The sequence below is a fragment of the Strigops habroptila genome, chromosome 2 (assembly GCF_004027225.2).
Source record: "Strigops habroptila isolate Jane chromosome 2, bStrHab1.2.pri, whole genome shotgun sequence".
NCBI lineage: Eukaryota > Metazoa > Chordata > Aves > Psittaciformes > Psittacidae > Strigops > Strigops habroptila.
Genome location: NC_044278.2, coordinates 3,609,846 through 3,627,683, shown reverse-complemented (window position 1 = coordinate 3,627,683; position 17,838 = coordinate 3,609,846). Strand labels below are relative to the sequence as shown.

The 17,838-nt window shown below is 50.5% G+C and overlaps 1 protein-coding gene across 1 annotated transcript in view; it reads right to left on the bottom strand.

Moving 5' to 3' along the window:
• IGSF3 (immunoglobulin superfamily member 3) overlaps nt 1-17,838 on the bottom strand; it is a 95,898-nt gene that overhangs the window by 15,578 nt on the left and 62,482 nt on the right. Inside the window, 3 exon segments of the mRNA XM_030471925.1 lie at nt 10,872-11,276; nt 14,849-15,250; nt 16,909-17,298. Coding sequence (XP_030327785.1) covers nt 10,872-11,276; nt 14,849-15,250; nt 16,909-17,298 — 1,197 coding nt within the window.

The window sequence follows — 17,838 nt, the reverse complement described above, 5'->3', positions numbered from 1 at the left end:
ACAAACTAACAGGTAACCGAGTGCGGCCTCGGGGAGGCATGCATATGTGACCCAGAAAGTCTCTTCAAAGCCCAGAAGCCATACATCTTGAGCATATATGGAAAAGGCCATGTGTATAGCTGCAGGGATGGAGAAAGCTGGAAAGTTCACAGCCTCTGAGGTCTGGCCATGGATAAGCCAGAGATTTCCAACTGTGATGTGCCGCCAGCCTGGGAAAAGCAAGAATTTCCTCAAGAAACAGAAAACATGTCTCTCTAAAGAACAGCAAGAAACAAATCTACCCCAAAGCAAAATGCCCCACAAAACTAAACCCAAGAAAGCTTCCTGCCAATGAAATGAATGTAAAAGTTCTGCAGGAGAGAGAGCAGGGGAGGGAGGAATAAAAGATTCCCAGCATGAGTTGTGCCTGCTGTCAGAAAACAATACACAGCTCACTGATCACTTGTAAATTAAAATATGGAGATAGGATCACTGGCAGACAAATTCAGTACCAAGTCACAGCCAACAAGGATGAAGAAAGAAAAAAAGTAACATACTGAGAAATTTAATCAAGTCCTCATCAAAAAGATTTCAAACAAAGGAATGCTCTGTCAATTACGGGAAAAAAAGTAATTAAATGTACCTGAAGAGCAAGTTCTAACACACACAGCAGCACCACACACAAACTCCTAGCAGGGTGCCAGAAACGTATTTGAGAAGTTTGTGTAGGTGCATGCTAAGAGTACAACTGCACCCTGTAGCGCATGGCTGACTTCTGCACGTGCTGTATTTGACTTGGGCATTTCCAGCAGCTACCGCTGACAAGCTGGCTGCAAGGCAGAGAGAGATGAGACGCTGAGGGTGATAGCAAATGCCATTTTCTTGCCATCCAGAGAGCAAGCTCTCCAGACAGCCCTCAGGCAGGATCATGAGGTGTTTTGGACACTGCCCGCACCAGCCCTGCTGAGCCCAGGTTTTCAGTGCTGCCCTCTGTGCGAAGATAAAGATCCCTGAGGAGGCCACGACTGAATCCATCCAAAGCACTCTACTCACCTGTAACTATCCCCTTCCACCAGGTTAATTTTCTGCAGGTTTAGTAAACTGAGCTGGCGCACAGGGGGATCAATGCTGGCACATGGAATGGGTCAGGGCCATGCAGCCAGCAGCATGTGTCAGGGATGAGCATCACTTCCTTCTGTGAAACCAATTCACTAGACCAGCTCTACCTGCACTCTAAATGCTCATGATGCTGCCGCCTCCATAATCAGCAAATTCAGCTCCTGTGTGGAAGAACAACCAAGTGAAATGAGCCATCTGTCGCTGCTTAAGAAATTTGTCTTCTTGAACTTCTTAAGGACCAAGAAAGTATTACAGCGGGATGGGCTACAGATCCATCACTCTGCACTCCCTGCTCCACTGTTATGAGAGACAGGGAAAATGTAAGAGTTTTCTTTAACAGCATCCCAAATTCCTATTTAAGCAAGTAAGATGGCCCAGGGAGCCAACTTCTAGTATACACGTTAAAATAAAAAGACCCTGAACCATAGGTTCAACAGTCTGGAGCCTGCCATTTTGCTCTGAGGAAGCAGATCTCAGCTTCAGTGAACCCAGGAATTTAGTCTTTGATCAATGTCAGAACAGGTAGAAACCCCACAATACTCAGCCCTTTACGAAACCTATCTTCTGGAAAAGCATTCAGATAAAAATTGTTTATTCTGCTGACACAGAGTTATTAATGTCACGAGATAAAATCACCATGAGAAGAAATGGCTGGATTTATTTTACTGAAATTTGCTCCCTTTATGTTGGCATTGCTGCACCACCTGGCTATGCAGGTCACTGCTGCGTTGAAAAGCAGCGCTATTGCATCCCACCCCCAGACCATGGGTCAAACCAATGCTCACGAAGGCAAGAAGAAGGGGACTTGGAGTAATTTGGGCTGGGCCATCTCTCTGCCTGGCTGTTCAGCACCATTCTTCTCAGAACGGGACATAGCCTGGCTGTGCAAAGGACTGATGGGAAATACGTAGTTTCTCATCCCAGGGAAGCATCCAACGCAATATGGAAGCATAAGGTTCCAGGCATAAGGACAGAGAGCCAAAGCTGCTGCTCGGGCATGCTGGGCGGGATACCTGTCTGGGTACTATTCTGACTGGAGGGCTGAGAATGCAGCAAGAGAAAAATCATACTGCTGCAGCACTGAGCCTGCTGACCCTGAGGCCTCTCACCCTGCAGAGAGCAGTGGTCAACGCCTAGCTGGAAACCCACTCATCACCAGTGCTCCCTCTTCCCCAAGGACTGTCCCTGCTGAGACTGCTTCTGAAGTCTTCAAGGACATCAGGGATGCAGAAAGTTTTAGAGCTGGACAACGTCTAAGTACTGTTCACTGCAGAGTATTATAGTCGAAAGAAAGCAAAGAGTGAATCAATGAGAAGCTAAAGTCTGTGTTGAGAAGACATTCAAGACGACATCAAAGAAGTTGCATGTGCACAGACTGTGAACAGGCTGACACCGTGGTTCTGTGTATGCATGCTGCAAACGGGAGTTGAAAACCACTCAGGAGATATTAAGGAGAGAGGCAGAGCGTGCTTTGAAACTGAAGTGAAAAGATTGCTCCTAAAAAAGCAAGCATGAAGACAGTTAATTTGAACAGAGCAGCATATCCTGAATACAGCCCAGGTGTCCTGGCACTGTCAGTCTTGTTAGAGGGCTGAAAAGTAAGACTGCCTGCACTATAGAACCATAGAATGGTTTAGGTTGGAAAGGACCTGAAGATCATCTAGTTCCAATCCCCCTGCCATGGGCAGGGACACCACACACTAAACCATGTCACCTAACTCTCTGTCCAACCTGGTCTTGAACACCACCAGGGATGGAGCATTCACAACTTCCTTGGGCAACCTGTTCCAGTGCCTCAGCACCCTCACAGTAAAGAACTTCTTCCTTATACCTAACCTGAACTTCCCCTGCTTAAGTTTGAACCCGTTACCCCTTGTCCTATCGCTACAGTCCCTGATGAAGAGTCCGTCCCCAGCATCCTTGTAGCCCCCTTGAGACGCTGGAAGCTGCTCTGAGGTGTCCAAGCGGCTTCTCTTCTCCAGGCTGAACAGCCCCAACTCTCTCAGCCTGTCTTCATACAGGAGGTGCTCCAGCCCTCTTATCATCCTCATGGCCCTCCTCTGGACTTGTTCCAACAGCTCCTTCTGATGTTGAGGACACCAGAACTGTACACAGTACTCCAAGTGAGGTCTCACGAGAGCAGAGTAGAGGGGCATGATCACCTCCTTTGACCTGCTGGTCACGCTCCTTTTGATGCAGCCCAGCACACAGTTGGTTTCTGAGCTGCGAGCACACACTGAAGCCGGCTCGTGTTAAGCTTCTCATCAACCAACACCCCTAAGTCCTTCTCCTCAGGCTGCTCTGAATCATTTCTCCACCCAACTTGTAGCAGTGCCTGGGATTGCCCCGACCCAGGTGCAGGACCTTGCACTTGGCTTGGTTAAACTTCATGAGGTTGGCATTGCCCACCTCACAAGCGTGTCAAGGTCCCTCTGGATGGCATCCCTTCCCTCCAGCATATCATCCGAACCACACAGCTTGGTGTCGTCGGCAAACTTGCTGAGGGCGCCTCAATCCCACTGTCCATGTCGCTGACAAAGATGTTGAACAAGATCGGTCCCAACACCGATCTCTGAGGGACACAACTCGTTATGATATACCTGTAGCCATGCACACAACTAATTCCTCTTGTTTATTTCCCACACTATGGGTGTTTGTTTGTACAGAGGCATCTGAGCCGAGCTCCAAATGAAGCTGACTCAATGGCTGGAGCAGGTGAAATACCTCTGCATCGCTCCAAACATTTATTACAGGTGCTACCAACTCACTGGGAGTGTTGGGATGGATCAATGCCCCCCCACCCCAACACATCTAGTCTGAAGCTGCCTTGCCCAGCCTGGCAAGTCTCCTACCAAAACAGCTCTTCCCCTTCTTTGCCAGACTGGCCCCACCAGCCTCCAGCAGACCTGGCCTCCCAAATTGAGTCCCATGTTTTAAGTAACCAAACCTCTGACTATGGCACCACCTTTCTAACCATTTATTAACCTGCCAAATGCACCTGGCCTTTTCAAGGCCTCCCCTTTGACGTGGAGGATAGATGAAAAGACTATCTGAGCCCCAGAGCCCCTGCCCGCCTTTCCAAGGGCTCTGTAGTCCTTCTTAATGCTTCCCAGGCTACTGCTGTCAATATCACCAGCACCCACACAGACCACAAGAAGTGGGTAATAGTAGGACTTACTGGAGCAGGCAGCCCCTCAGCAACATCCCTGATCTGAGCCCCTGGCAGGCAACACACCTCCCTTCAGACTGGGTCAGGCCAATAGATGGGTGCCTCTGTGCCTTTCAAAGTAGAGTCCTCTCCTACTATGATCCATCGCTTTTTCCTGGAGACACCAGCAGTGATCCTCACTTACTGGTGCATCAGCTGGTTGTTCATTTGGTGAGGTGTGTGATTCCTCGTTAGCTCCCTGCAGAACTGTAAGGCGCTTCTTGGTGGGGATGTCAGATTTTAGAGGAAGCCCTTGCTTTTAATTGTCCTCTTCCTCCTTTTTTTGTTGTTTTTTTTTGTTACTAGTTCCCAGCTTCCTAGATCAATGCCCTCCTTTTCTGTAAATGGGCGCTTGTGGCCCCTGCACAGTTTGGGCCTGGAGGAAGCAGTCCAGCTCCCTCTCAGCCTCCCTGACTGCAATCAGCTCAACACACATGTCTCGGACAGAAATATTTCACAGGCAAACCTGCAGAGGAGCCAAATACCACTGCTCCCAGATGGGAAACCAAAGGCAAGGGGAGGTGAATCACAACCTCTGACCCAGCAAGGCCAAGGCCAGCATGCCCAGCACAGGTTTGGGAATGCTGCAGCGCATCCAGCACAAGCTGCCTCCCCACACCAATGGGCTCATTTTGACATGGCAGTCTTTTTGTGGGATCAAGATGGCATTTGCTCTGGGTGCTTTGGCTCTAGTGACACCAATGTAAGCTCACACCAACGTGTGACCTTCACTGGGCCAGGTCTCCTGGCTGAATGATACAGCAGAGCACCTCTCCAATTCCACAGCTGGCTTGACAAAGCCAGCCAGGAAACATCTTGCTTGGAGTGGGGCAGGGAGAGCATCTTCATATGGATGTGTGCCCACAGGAGAAACCCCACCTCAAATCTGTATTTACAAACCAGTGCCCAGACATGAGTTTATGCACTACAGAGGCAGCAAGAGGTGGCTCTCAGGTATGTGTGACAGTGATGGTACAGGGAAAAGATGGGGGACAAGGATGTTTGGAGCAGGGTGTAATGACTAAGTGTGGAGAAAAGGCATCCCAGGGTGCCAGCATGGGACAAATAACTATGCCCAAGAGGCAGCCGCAAGTCTAAGTGGGGAAGCTGTCCCAGAGAACAAGTGGGGGGATAGAGCTCCCCAAGAAAACATGCAGGGGTAGGAGACCACCAGGGGTATGAGGTAGAAACAGCAAACTCACCTGTGCTACCTCAAAAAGGGCTCCAGCTAGGTCTCTAATGCAGGTTTAGGCAAGGGAGCAGCCCTGGGTCACGTAACACTGAACCCCTTCATTTTGTCGGTACAGTGTGCTGGAAGCCAAGAGGAAAGAGCAGCAGCTCTGAGTCAAAACAGCAGGTCTGACCCCGCTGGCGGTGAAGGGGAAGGAGCAAGTCCCTGAGCACCCAGGGGAGAGGAGCCTGCTCTGCGCCGCAGTGGCAGCTGCTGATGAACAGCCTCCTGTCTCTCCTGAGCACTTCTTGACCTCCTTCATCACTCAAGCAAGAGCACAACTGTCAGATGGAGCAGGTGCTGTAAAGCAGGGAAGCAGTGCTATCCTACAGAGAAAAAACACGTTGGGATCAAGCAAGCAGCAAACTTAAGTTTCCAGACTTGACTTCTGTAAAGAAGTTTCCAGCTCATTAGGTTTCCTTGTTCAACTTCATTGCCGGATGCTACCAGCAGCAAAAAGTGCCAGGTTTTAAAGTGGGCACTTTGTGGACTTTGAAAACACTTGTTTGAGCCTCCATTTAAGAGTGTGGTCAGTACCACACTGGCCACTCATCATAGCAAAGGCATCTTTCACATCCATCCACAAGAGGATTCCTCACATGCAGACATTATCAAGAAATGAGACTGAAGAAAGGCATTAACAGCAATATCTGACTTTCATTTGTTAGGGAAAACCTCTCCCTACACTCAACAAATGTCTTGGCAATCGTTGTCAGCCCTCCACCCCCCAGCATTAAGCATGCCATACAGCAGCCTGTTTTTCCAATTCTCTGCCTCATCCCCACCCTGTGCAATCACAACCATCCCCTGCTTGGCCACTCACTGAGTCTTCAGAGAAGACAAGCAGGATACTGAGCAGCTTCTCTGCAGCTGCCGGAGATGGGGTCTTGGACAAACAACTAAGGGTCCTCTCCCCTCCACTCCTTAGGTTTCACTGGCCACCACTGGCCCAGTGCAGCCAAACTGCTGTCAGTGCTGATTTCTCATGGATAGCAGAAGGGCAGCAGAGCACTGTGTACCCACCCAAGCGCTGGGTTTAAGGGGAAGCACAACTCTGGCTTACCCCACCCTCAAAATACGGTTCAGGCACAAGCATCTCCCAGCTTCTCCAAGACGATAGTTTCAATCTGACAGCTCCTAATAAACCAAACTTTAAGAAGCAGCCCCTGGAGAGCCCCTGGAAGCTAATTAATGCTCTAATGAAGAGCCTGACTGCCTTGTTTGCTCGTTGGCTCACAGGTCAATCAATCTGCCATAGCCCAGCTCGCAAAAAATCAGCAAGGAGCCCAGGACCCCAGTGTCTGCCTGGTTATCATCCCCCACCACCCCTCCCCATCCCTCCCTCCTCCACGTTCATTACTGTCAAAAACCCAGCAGCAAGAGGGCAGATTTATAGAGACAATTGCAGCTTCTCCCTGTGCACCTGCTCCAGGATTAGTCCTGAAGGAACTGGCTGAGGGATGACGCAAGGATAGAGGAGTAGGAAGAGCAGAGAGTAATGGGGAGGTGGGTGCCCTGCAGGTTGGGTTGAAGAGGTCTGTGCCTGAGGACGAAAGGGGTGAGGAGGTTGCTACAACCTCCTGCTTGTGTGAAAGCCCTGCTTTTCTTTCACCTGCTGTTGCCAGAGACTCCCTAGAGCTCAGACCCCAGGTGCTCTCAAAGCTCTGCCAAATCACCCCCTCACTTGTGCTGCAGGGGAAAGGTAGTGCGAGGGCAATGTGTACAAGGGCAATAGCAATTCAATACACCAGCACAAATCTACTCCTTGCCAAAAGAATCCTATCCAGACACTCTAGCCTGCCCAGATCGCAGCACAGTGCCCATCATGTCTTCTGCCCTTGCCCAAGTCCTGCAGACCACACAGATGCCCATCACCCCCAGACAGCACCTCCTGCCTCAGCCGCTCCATCCCTGAAAGGAAGCACAATCCAAGGAAGAGCCAGAACAGAGCCTGCCACAGGTGATCTGGCCTGACTGGTCTACAACCCTGCGTAACAGACCCTGCACCAGCCTGGATTTCTGCCCCAGCCTACAGAAGCTAAAACCCAGCACTCACCCCACAGCAGTGAGGTCCCTCTCCCTGCAAGGCATACACGAGCTATCTGGGACTGGGTGCCCCTACCTGTGCACAAACCTCCCTTTACTGTGCAACCCAAGGTGTGCAGGCTTACACGACATCAAGGAGCAGGCCGTGAAAGGGAGCTTCAGATCCTTCTACTGCTGCTGGTGAGCTTTCACATACCAGCAAGTGATGAATGCCGTGCTCTCATGATACCCAAATTCTCTATAAGCTCTCATACATAGAGCCAGCACCTTTTATAAGACTCTTCCTCACACTGCTAGTCCTCCTAACAGCTTCATGCCCAAGGGGCCAGGAACGCCACATTCAAAGGCCAAATCTGGCTCCAGACGCCATGCAGGACACTTGTGCCATCCCATCTACAGACCTTGTATTCAGAACTGGGTTAATGCTGCCGTTGCCTGCCTTATTCACTCCTTCCTTCAGGAGCTGTGTTTTTCATTTGTCAAATACTGCTCATGTCTTCCTGGGAGTAGGACAGGACTGGAGTGTTTCAAGCTTCTGATGTCTCCTCAACATTATCTGTTGGCCATGACAGAGCCGTAGGTGCAGCCACATTAATACATGCAACTAAAAACCAGCGCTGCCACCCCTTCAGTTACCACTCAGCAAGGATGACATCTACAAATACTACCCACTGCAAGAGTGCCAAGGAGAGAGGGCCTGAGCACTGAAACAGCAAACCGATACACCAGGAGAAGCTCCAAGCCCCTGTCCTTTGAGGATGTGGGACTTCACAGAGCAAAGAGATTAATGAAGCAATCAGGCAGCCACTATTTTACCTTTCTCACCTGAACACACTTTAAAGGCTGACATACATTGATTGGCACATCTGCACCTGGAACCTGTCAAATAGAAAGGTCATTCTGACAAAGAGGGAGCAGGGGTTTAAAAGGAAACTAGAATCCCAACATTAACTTACAATCTGGAAACACACACTGGCTCAATTTACCATAAGACCTCCATACAAACCTTCTTTGCAGTGTCCATTAGTGGACTGGTAGCAGAGATAGTTCACCCCAAACTCACTGGCACATGGGACAAGGCAGGAATCCATAGGCAGTGGCAAGGGAAAGGAGAAAGCGAGGACTAAGACACCCGATAGCAACCTAAAGTTATCTCAGATTAAGGTGACTACAGAGACACAGAATTAGACTGGCAGCACTCTCGGGTATTCAATAGTTCGGAGGTGTTGAATGACCCTTTTTGCAGAAGCCCTGGATATTAATCTAAAAACCAGCACCTGCTTCATCAGCACAGGTCTGACTAGGGGGGCTCTAGGACATTCATTCAGAGGTGTCCAAGGAAGGTGCCTTCCACATCACCCTGGATCGTCTCTGGAGGTTATTCAGCCAAAGATCCAGTGAAGACGCGACATGACATGACCCTCTGCAGCCTGCAAAACCAGAAAGAACCACAGCAGCTGCTGGTACAACTGCCGGCATTGCATTCATGGAGAACATCAGCCTCAGCTCTCAGAGGCTGCCTGGGACATGGAAACAGAACAGTGGGAGTGCAACCATGCTGCTGGAGACACTCTTAAGCGTCCTTAACTTCTCTTCCATCCCTCCTTGTAAACCATAAAACCACAAACATTATGCAAGGCTCATTGGACTGACAGCTAAGATTTGTGTAGCAGTAGTTTGTTGAACAGCAGGGAGACACGGAAAGGTAAAAACCATGGAGAGCTAGATAACTTGTTCTGTTGAAGCACGACTTGATGGTTACTGCTCTGGTAAAGACAAACCGGCTGCCAGATCATGGTTTATATGTCCTTTAAATGTCCCCCTCACCACCATGAGCTGTGACATGGAGGTTCTCTTCTGGAAGCTGTTAACACGGATTTCTCCCTCCCTCTCAGACACATATGCATGCACAGAGATGTGCGATGAAGAAGCATATGACTCCAGGGACCATAGCCAGTCAATGCTATTTCCTAGGAGAATAAGCTAAAATGATGAACACCATGAACCTGACCTTGTGAGCAATAAAACTTGTATTACAAGGCAGGATAATCAAGATAAATGGAGGAGATTAACCTGGAGATGAGGGCAAGGAAGAAGAGAGGGGAAAAAAGATGATGGAGAGCTCATGAGGTGCCTGGAGCTCACAGCATGCCCTGTCTTTTGAAAGACATGATAAGGGTTGGGGAAGGTGGAGAGAGTATGAAAAGGGCCACTGACGGGGAAAACACGAAGCTCAAGCCAGAAGACAGACCCTAGGAAGGAGTCCCTCTGCACAGGAACATGAAGGGAGGACTGCCATGCTGCAAGGACCTGAGCCAAGACTCTTGCAGGTGTTAAAAGTCTCACTCCAAACATCAACTCCAGCTGTAAGGCCAAGACAGCAGTAAACCATTCAGCGCAGTGATGGCCCAGAGCTGCCCTGACCACGTATCTTTGCACTTTTCATGGACAATAGAAGGCATGACCAAAATATTAGTGACAATGCCTACAGAAGGCACCTAACTCTCTCCACTGGCTGTATAGAGAGCATAAGCACCTAGCGGGTTACCTGACTCTCCCTGCCAAGCCAGGTGTCTGTCACCTAGCTGCTGTAAACTCTGTGTGGGCACCCATGGCCTTCGTGACTTCCACCTGGGAAAAGCACAGTTTCTGGTGGGGATGAAAGTCAGGCTCTTTGATCACTAGACGCTTTTGAAGATGCCTTCAGCAGAGAGAGAGATGTAGCGAGTTCCTAGACAAGAGCTGCAGCACCTCACCTATGGTGCATGTGCACATGCAGGCTTCGGTGGGAGCATGCCTCTCTTCTTTCAGCCTGTTTGCCCTGTTCCTTGCCCTCTTTCCCAGGTTAGTCAGCTCTGATGAATGGAGGTGGCAACCTGAAAGCCACCTCTGTTTCAGAGGAACAGCCCATGAGCTTCAATCATAGAATCACAGAATGGTTTGGGTTGGAAAGGACCTTAAGATCATCCAGTTCCAACCCCCTGCCACGGGCAGAGACACCTCACCCTAGACCATGTCACCCAAGCCTCTGTCCAGCCTGACCTTGAACACTGCTTCCCAAAAGGAAACCCCATGAACAGTACACGAGGAGCAAAGAGAGGACCCACTTCCCCAGAGGTGGACAAGGGAGCTCCAACATATCCACAACTGAAGAGCAGAGCAGTTCTACCCGAGCCACATACCGGTGTGACATGTCAATGACAGCCATGAGAGCAGTCCTCACTCCAGGAAGACCACGGCAGCACAAGCACATACCCCCAGCCCCTCTCATGCGCTCTTGCCACTCACCTGGCCGCAGGACCCTGATTTCCAGCAGGTTGGAGGTCCTGTCCGCCAGTCGCGTCCAGCTGCTGTTGTAGTTCTTCCTCCAGAGCTCAGCCACACACTGGTACTTGCCGGCTTCCGTGTCGCTCGCCCTGCTGATGCTCAGGCGCACGTTGTTGCTGGACTCGGCCTTCTCGATGGCAGTGCGGGTCCGGAAACCCATGTACCTGTCACCCCACTGGACCCCGCCGTCGCGCGTGAAGGTGACCAGGTCATGAAACTCGGTGCTGCCCGCAGGCTGGAAACGCCACGTCACCGACACCGGTACCCACGACGGGTAGTGGGGCTTGATGATGCACTGGAGGTCAAAGGACTCATTGTAGGTCACACCAGGGGTGCGGGAGATAGCTGTGACAGCAAAGCCGGCCTCTGCAGGAAGAGAGAAAAGGGCTTTGAGACACCTGCTTAACTAGGCCCTGCTGTTAGCATGCGAAAGCTACAGCGTGGTCATCCAGTTGTGGGCCTGGAATAATCAGTCACTTGCATTGTATTGGCTTCTCATTTGCAACTGCAAAGTGGGCACAAAAAGCAGCGGCAAAAACACACTTAAGTGCCTGTTGCATAGTGGTGACTGCCTGCGTGCAGCTTGATCTCCACTCAGAGGAGTGGATCCCCTGAGACCCAGAGGTGAGCACCAGCCTTTGCAGGCTGCCAAAGCCCCGTACCGAAACACAGCAGCGCAGCGGCAAGGGAGCAGCACCAGGCAGAGCAGGCACCCAGCACCATTCTGACCTGTAGCAGACCCACGATTCACATCCACCTCTTGGGCAGGGGATCCCCATCCTGTCCCCCACCCCAGGTCTGTAGTTGGTTGCTGCAGGTGATGATGAGTAAAGCAAGAAGCAGCCTTTGTCCATGCTCTGGAGTGGTGGCAGTGGTTACAAAACCCCAGGATGGAGGCAACTAAAAGAGAAGCTGGTTGCTCCTGTTCTTCACACAGCATAGCTTTTGTTCTCTTCCAGATCACAGCTCCAGGACGGCTTTATGCAGTTATCCTCACGTCTACCACTCTGCAAACTGATCAATACATTCTGACCAGCAGTTTGTTTGTTTAGGGGAGTTTAAAACCAGCATTCTATCAGTAACTTGAAGATAACATATTCCCAGTTGAGTGGCTTACATTTTGGGTCAGAGTACTTCCATTGCTTATTTGTTCTGAGCTGCAGAGAGAAATATTTTCTTCTCTTCCCATAACTTCAGTGTGGCCAGCAGATTTAGAAGGGACCTTGTTTTCTACCAGCAACATCCCCAAGAAGCCCTCCCTTCCCGGAAGGCTCTGTGGGGTGTCCCACACTGGCTGGCAGCTATTCTTCCTTCCCCTGCAGTGCTGACTGTCCCAGCCACTGCTGCTGGGGGAGACCCCAGTCAGTGCCCAGCAGAAACAGGAACATCTTCTGGATCAGCATGGAGCTTCAGCCTGCCACCGGCTTGACATTACAGCTTGAGAGGTGAGCTAGGAGCTCACCGCAACCCACAGAGCTGCTGTCGCAGGCCGCACTGGCCGTGGCATGAACACCACCATATCTGCACGCTTCCAGCAAGTGCCTCTGCAGCCCCACGGCACCGCTGTGACAGAGCTCCAGGATGTGTGATTACTGAGAAAACAGGTCAGTCTTTGGGATTAAAGCCTCTTGCAAAACGTTCAGTGATTACCCAGGGGAGGAGAGCAAGACCCCAGGCTCTGTCCTCTCAGGATTGCTGAATCTCATCCCCATGCAAGCCCTTACCTTCAGACCCTGCAGCAGCCCTCTGGCCCCAGCAAGCGTGTTACTGGGCCCAGCTCGGAGCACTACCGAGCCAGCATTGGCCCTAGAAAGCCAACTTCATTTCACCAAGACCAGCTGACATTGTAATGTGTAATCTCCAGTTGGCCTGGGCAAGGAAGCTTCATGAAGGGACTGGTCTTGACTGCTGTGTGAAAGCCAGGTATGTTTCCCAGGTCCTCGACTCAACCAACATGCTCATGGCACTTAGGCTAACACACAAAGGCCCTTCTTCCTTCGGGACTTGGTACAAAATAAGGGGAGCCATGCATAGAAGGGGGCAGATTTTCTGCAAGACCTCCCTACAAGAACACAGCAGCCTGCCCCTGCTGCTCCCCACCTGCCTCCTCCTTCCCATGACATCCAGGGACTGAAGTCCCTACTCGGCACTGAAGATCCTTAGAAGTTCAGGAACATCTGGTCTCTTCCAACAGCACATCTCTCTTCTGGCTACTGAGCTACCCTGTAGACAGATTTATAGGTCTGAACATCATCTGTGCTGGTTCAGCTAAAGAGTTTCTTATCCTGGCAGACCAGCAAACGATTAGACCTTAACTTGAAATGTGAGTGTCACTAAATTTACTGCATTTTTTTTACTAGCAATTTCTATAGCTGTAAACCTCTCTTGCTCCTTCTTAGCACCTTCCATTTGAGCTTCTCAGGATACTTCAAAAACATTCCGATGAGCAAAAAATACCAGATTCAGCAGCAACAAAACAATATTCAGTATTTTCTCCATTAAATTTTCATGATCTACTTCAGCTTTGCTAGTTATAAGAAGAGGACCTAGGAATTCCTTAGGACTTGACAATATGTGCCCAACAGCCAGCGATTTCTCTGTGACAAGGAGCAGAGGAGGATGGGCAAATACCTTTCCATCTCATGTTCTGGAACTGCAGGGCAATTCCGAGCATCTTATATTTTAACAAGAGTAAAAGTGATACATTTTAAAATCTCAACACTTAATCTCATCACTTCTGCAAAGAGCAGAGTAAAGAGAAAGGCTGATACGTTGATTTACAGGAGGCCAAATGCTGCTGACCTCATGAGGAAGATGCTGTTGAAACAAGGTGAGAATCTGCCTTTAGTTCTATAGAAACTAACATCCCTACCTGCTTTTGGAAATTATATAGGGAAGATTTCTAGCTGCAGACAGAACAGCCTCTGCAACAAGGTCAAAAGTGAAGGGCAGGAAAGGAGGAAAACAGCAAGATCTTGATCAGAATAAGAGACAATTTGAAGTCTGGTCTCTCACACATCTTGCCAAAGCTTAAGATTAATACTGCAGAGAACAACCAAAATTAAAAAAAACCAACCCAAAATTCCTATCTCGACCTTTCAATAGAGCTCCCCAATTGTTTATAGCCCTGCCATTCTGCAATCAGCGGCCTCATAGGAGTAGTCATCCCTTCTTCAGCCTCCTGCAGAGCACTTTGAGAACCAGTCCTGGACTTAACATAGCAAGGCCTGAGCAGGACTAAAGTAACTCACAATCCATCCAAAATCCCTAATGCTCTACCTGCCCTCTCCTAAGCTGATGTGGTTTCACTGTGTTTGAAATGGAGGAGCAGAGCAGAGTACCAGCTATAAAAGACTCCAGGTCCTGAGTTCAGCTTGGTCATGGACAACGTTGTGGTTCCAGGCCAGGAGCTCAGCACCTCCTCGCAGAGGCAGTGAGGACAATTCCTGGCCCATGTCTTCATCAGGCTTCTGATGCTGTCAGAGATGCTCGTCATTTCTGGTGGCTGGACAGATGCCCCAGCTTTTTGCTCTCCTGGTCTGGTGAGCAGAGATAAGGTTCACCCAGGGCATGCAAGGAGGCTTTGATGCCCACAGGCTGCCAATGGAGCACCACCACTGCACTGCCCATAGCTTGGCTTCAATGCTGTGGGTACAGCAGCCTCTCTCCTTGGAAGGACACTGGAAGCACTGCCCCTGTCCCTAGCCATCCCCTGCTTTGCTCCTGCCACAGCCACCCCTTAGACTTTGCCCCCGGATGCAACAGAGCATGCAGGCATTTTGCACCAACCTGCTGGGAGCTGCTGGGTACCTCCATTGTGCGGGCAAGCAAACGCCATAGTGCTGAGAGCAGCCCCAGTTATTCGCAGGTGACCTCCTGGGGGGTGCCGGGCACACAGGGAGCACGGCCCCCTGGCCCCCCGCGCCTCAAGTACTCACCCAGAGCAGTGATGGACACCGGGGTGCCCGTGTGCCGCTCCCCAACAATCTGCCATTCCCCATCCAGCGTCTGCGTCCACTCGGCCACCCGGCACTCGTAGTGGCCCTCGTCTGCCTTGATGCTGTTGAAGATCTCCAGGGTGAAGGATCCGGGCCGGACCTGCTCCACCTGGATGCCCCCATAGCTGCTACGCTCGCTGTACGAGGGGCCTGGCTGCAGTGTGCCCTCCCGATCCAGACGCACAATTTCACTGCGCCGGTTCAGCTTGTCCACCAAGTGCCAGGCAACAGAGAGGCGGCTTTGGGGCCCGAAGCCCGAGCGCACGTTGCAGCCAAAGCGCAGGCTCTCCCCCTCCAAGACATTGCTGGCGTTGTTGATAATCTCCAAGGAGATGCTGGTCTCTAAGGAGAGAAACGCATATACACAGGGGAGATGATACACACTCGCCACTTCTCGGACTGCAAGAAGGACGCTGCCAGCCAGAGAGGCTTTCTACCAGGTGCAGGAAACTGCCCACGGGTTTGGGTCCAGGCACGTCTTAACCTCACGTGTGACCACATCCAAAACCAGCCTGTGGGCAGCAAGCTGCTCCTGGTGACTGGCACACTCAAAGCAGGTGTAGGTCAAAGCTGGGAGAAATCTCTCTGCCTACGGCTCATGAGACATTGACGCATCTTCTGGTCGCAGGTTCAGGATGGGATCTCAGCAGAACTTGAAATGTGTGTTGCTACAACATGGACCACATGCAAACGGCTCTGCCAAAAAAAGCTTCCAGCTCCCTGGGCTTTTCAGTTCACATCAGCATGATCGCCATCTTGCCATGTCCATTCCTACAACCCTTTCTGGGAGAAGCTCTCCCTAACTCCCATCGCTAGTGACGCTAGAGGTAGCTATCAATGTCTGGTAACATCAAAAAACCCTCATATCCTGAGCTTCCCAAAATGTGAGGCTTTACGTCTGGTTTTTCAGAGATACTGAGTGCTGGTTACTCCTACCGTCTCCTGTCGGAGTTATGGACACTTAGCACCCTTGAAAAATCATCACATTTGTTCCTAGAGCTGGCGATTAATCAAATGGCAAGAATGAAATCTGCCTGAAAAGTGGCTGTGCCTAGAACTCTTACATTTTAAACATCCGTCCAGTGCAACATTTCTAGCTAGAGTAATTTTCAAAGCCAAACAAATGAGACCAAATATTGGTAGGAGAGAAAAGAAATAGAATTTGTTTCAGAAAAATGAGGAGGGGAAAAAAAGCTAGAGGAAAGGGCTGCATTTCCCTAGAAACCTAAGAGATAGGAGATAAACACTGCACAAAATCCTCTGCTTGGTCAAACCACACTACCAGGGGAGCCTTGGCAACACATGCATGGTTCATCATGCCACAGCTACCCGAGTTTCAGAGAGCAAAACAAGGAGTGAGTCAGTGACCCTCTCCTCTTACCCTGTTATTTTGGTATTTCTCGTGTTGGTCTGACAAACACAAAAGGCATTCAGGCAAGCCTCTGGCAGGGCTGTTTTCACGAGGGTTGGCAGACACACAGTGACCACAACAGAGCTCCATGCTGAAGAGCAAACCAGGGCTGAGGATCACATGAACCCTGGTTTCTCGCAGTACAGTTGCCTTGCAAGACAGTTGAACAATAGCCACTGAACAGCCTGAAGGAATCTAGCAGCTCTTAGGATAAACCAAAGCCAAGTTGGTCTCCCCATAATGACTGTCGAGTACTTTACAGCACCCAGCTCTCTGCAGAGCAAGGCAAGGAGAGAGTGTGAGGAGCAAGTCAGAGGCTGTCACACATACCTTCAGCTCAAGGAAGTCATTACCAAGGTGGGGACATGTTTCGCCACCTACGAACCCAACACATATCCCTCCTTCTCTAGCATGCCCTTCCCATCAAAAAAATAAAGTATCTTGCCAGTTGGGATTCCAAGCTTCCACAGCATGCAAACTCTTATCCTCCCTCTTCCCCACTGCTGAAGTCTGGGCACATCACGGCTTCACCACGTAGCTGCTCAGTAGAGCAATGGCCTCAGGAGGGGATGGGCAAGTCTCTACTTACTGAGCGGCAGGACAGTGATGGGGATGTTCTTTGGCCGCTTGCTCTCCTTGTCGATGAAGTCCCCTGTGACGGTCTTCTCCCGCTCAGTGACCCTGCAGTTGTACTTGCCACTGTCCTCAAGGCGGAGGCGGTAGATCTTCAGCACAAAAACGTTGTCGCTTTCTTTGGCTACCTTGAGCTGGCCCAGGGCCTCGCGCTGGGCAAACTCATTGTTGAGCACCGGCACGGCGTTGGGTCCCAGGCTGGCAATGAGGGAGCTGTTGAAAGCCCAGGAGATGGAGAAGTAGCGGTCAGGGACATTCTGCGCCTCCAGGATGCACCGAAACTCCACTGGCTCACCCACGATGTATGTCCGCTTCTCTGTCTCCAGCCGGACACTGAACTCCTTATCTGGGGAGAGACAAACCAACTCATGTCAGCATGGCAAAGCCCACCAAGAGAGCCAGCACACCTCTGCAAGGTATTTACAACTTGCTACTCCCTGCTTGGTCAACATCCCTTGGACATGTACATCTGCAGGTGAATGGGTTAGGGGCTTGCTTTTGTTGTGGGAGCCCAGACTGGCCATGCTGTGGCAGAGGCAGCTTGCTGCTATGAGCTGCAAGGCTTCCCTAATCATAACCCTTTCTTCCAGACTTTACTCCTGGGAGCAGCTCTGCTGCAACACCAGCATGCAGTGGTGCTGTGGGATGTGGCCTGAAGCCTAGTTCTACTCAGACCCTGCTTGGCCCAGGTCAAGAAGCAAGGCCTTTGGGGATATCAGAGAGGAAGAAAGAGCTCAGATGTGTCTTTAGATCCCTAGCAGGAACCTGTGCTGTGGGCTAGGAGAAGGATTTTTACTTGCAAATAGACCTTGGGCAATACAGAAGCATGTGCTCAAAGTTTTAGTTTTATTTTCTGCTGTGTCACTCTTTCCTCCCCACTTACCAA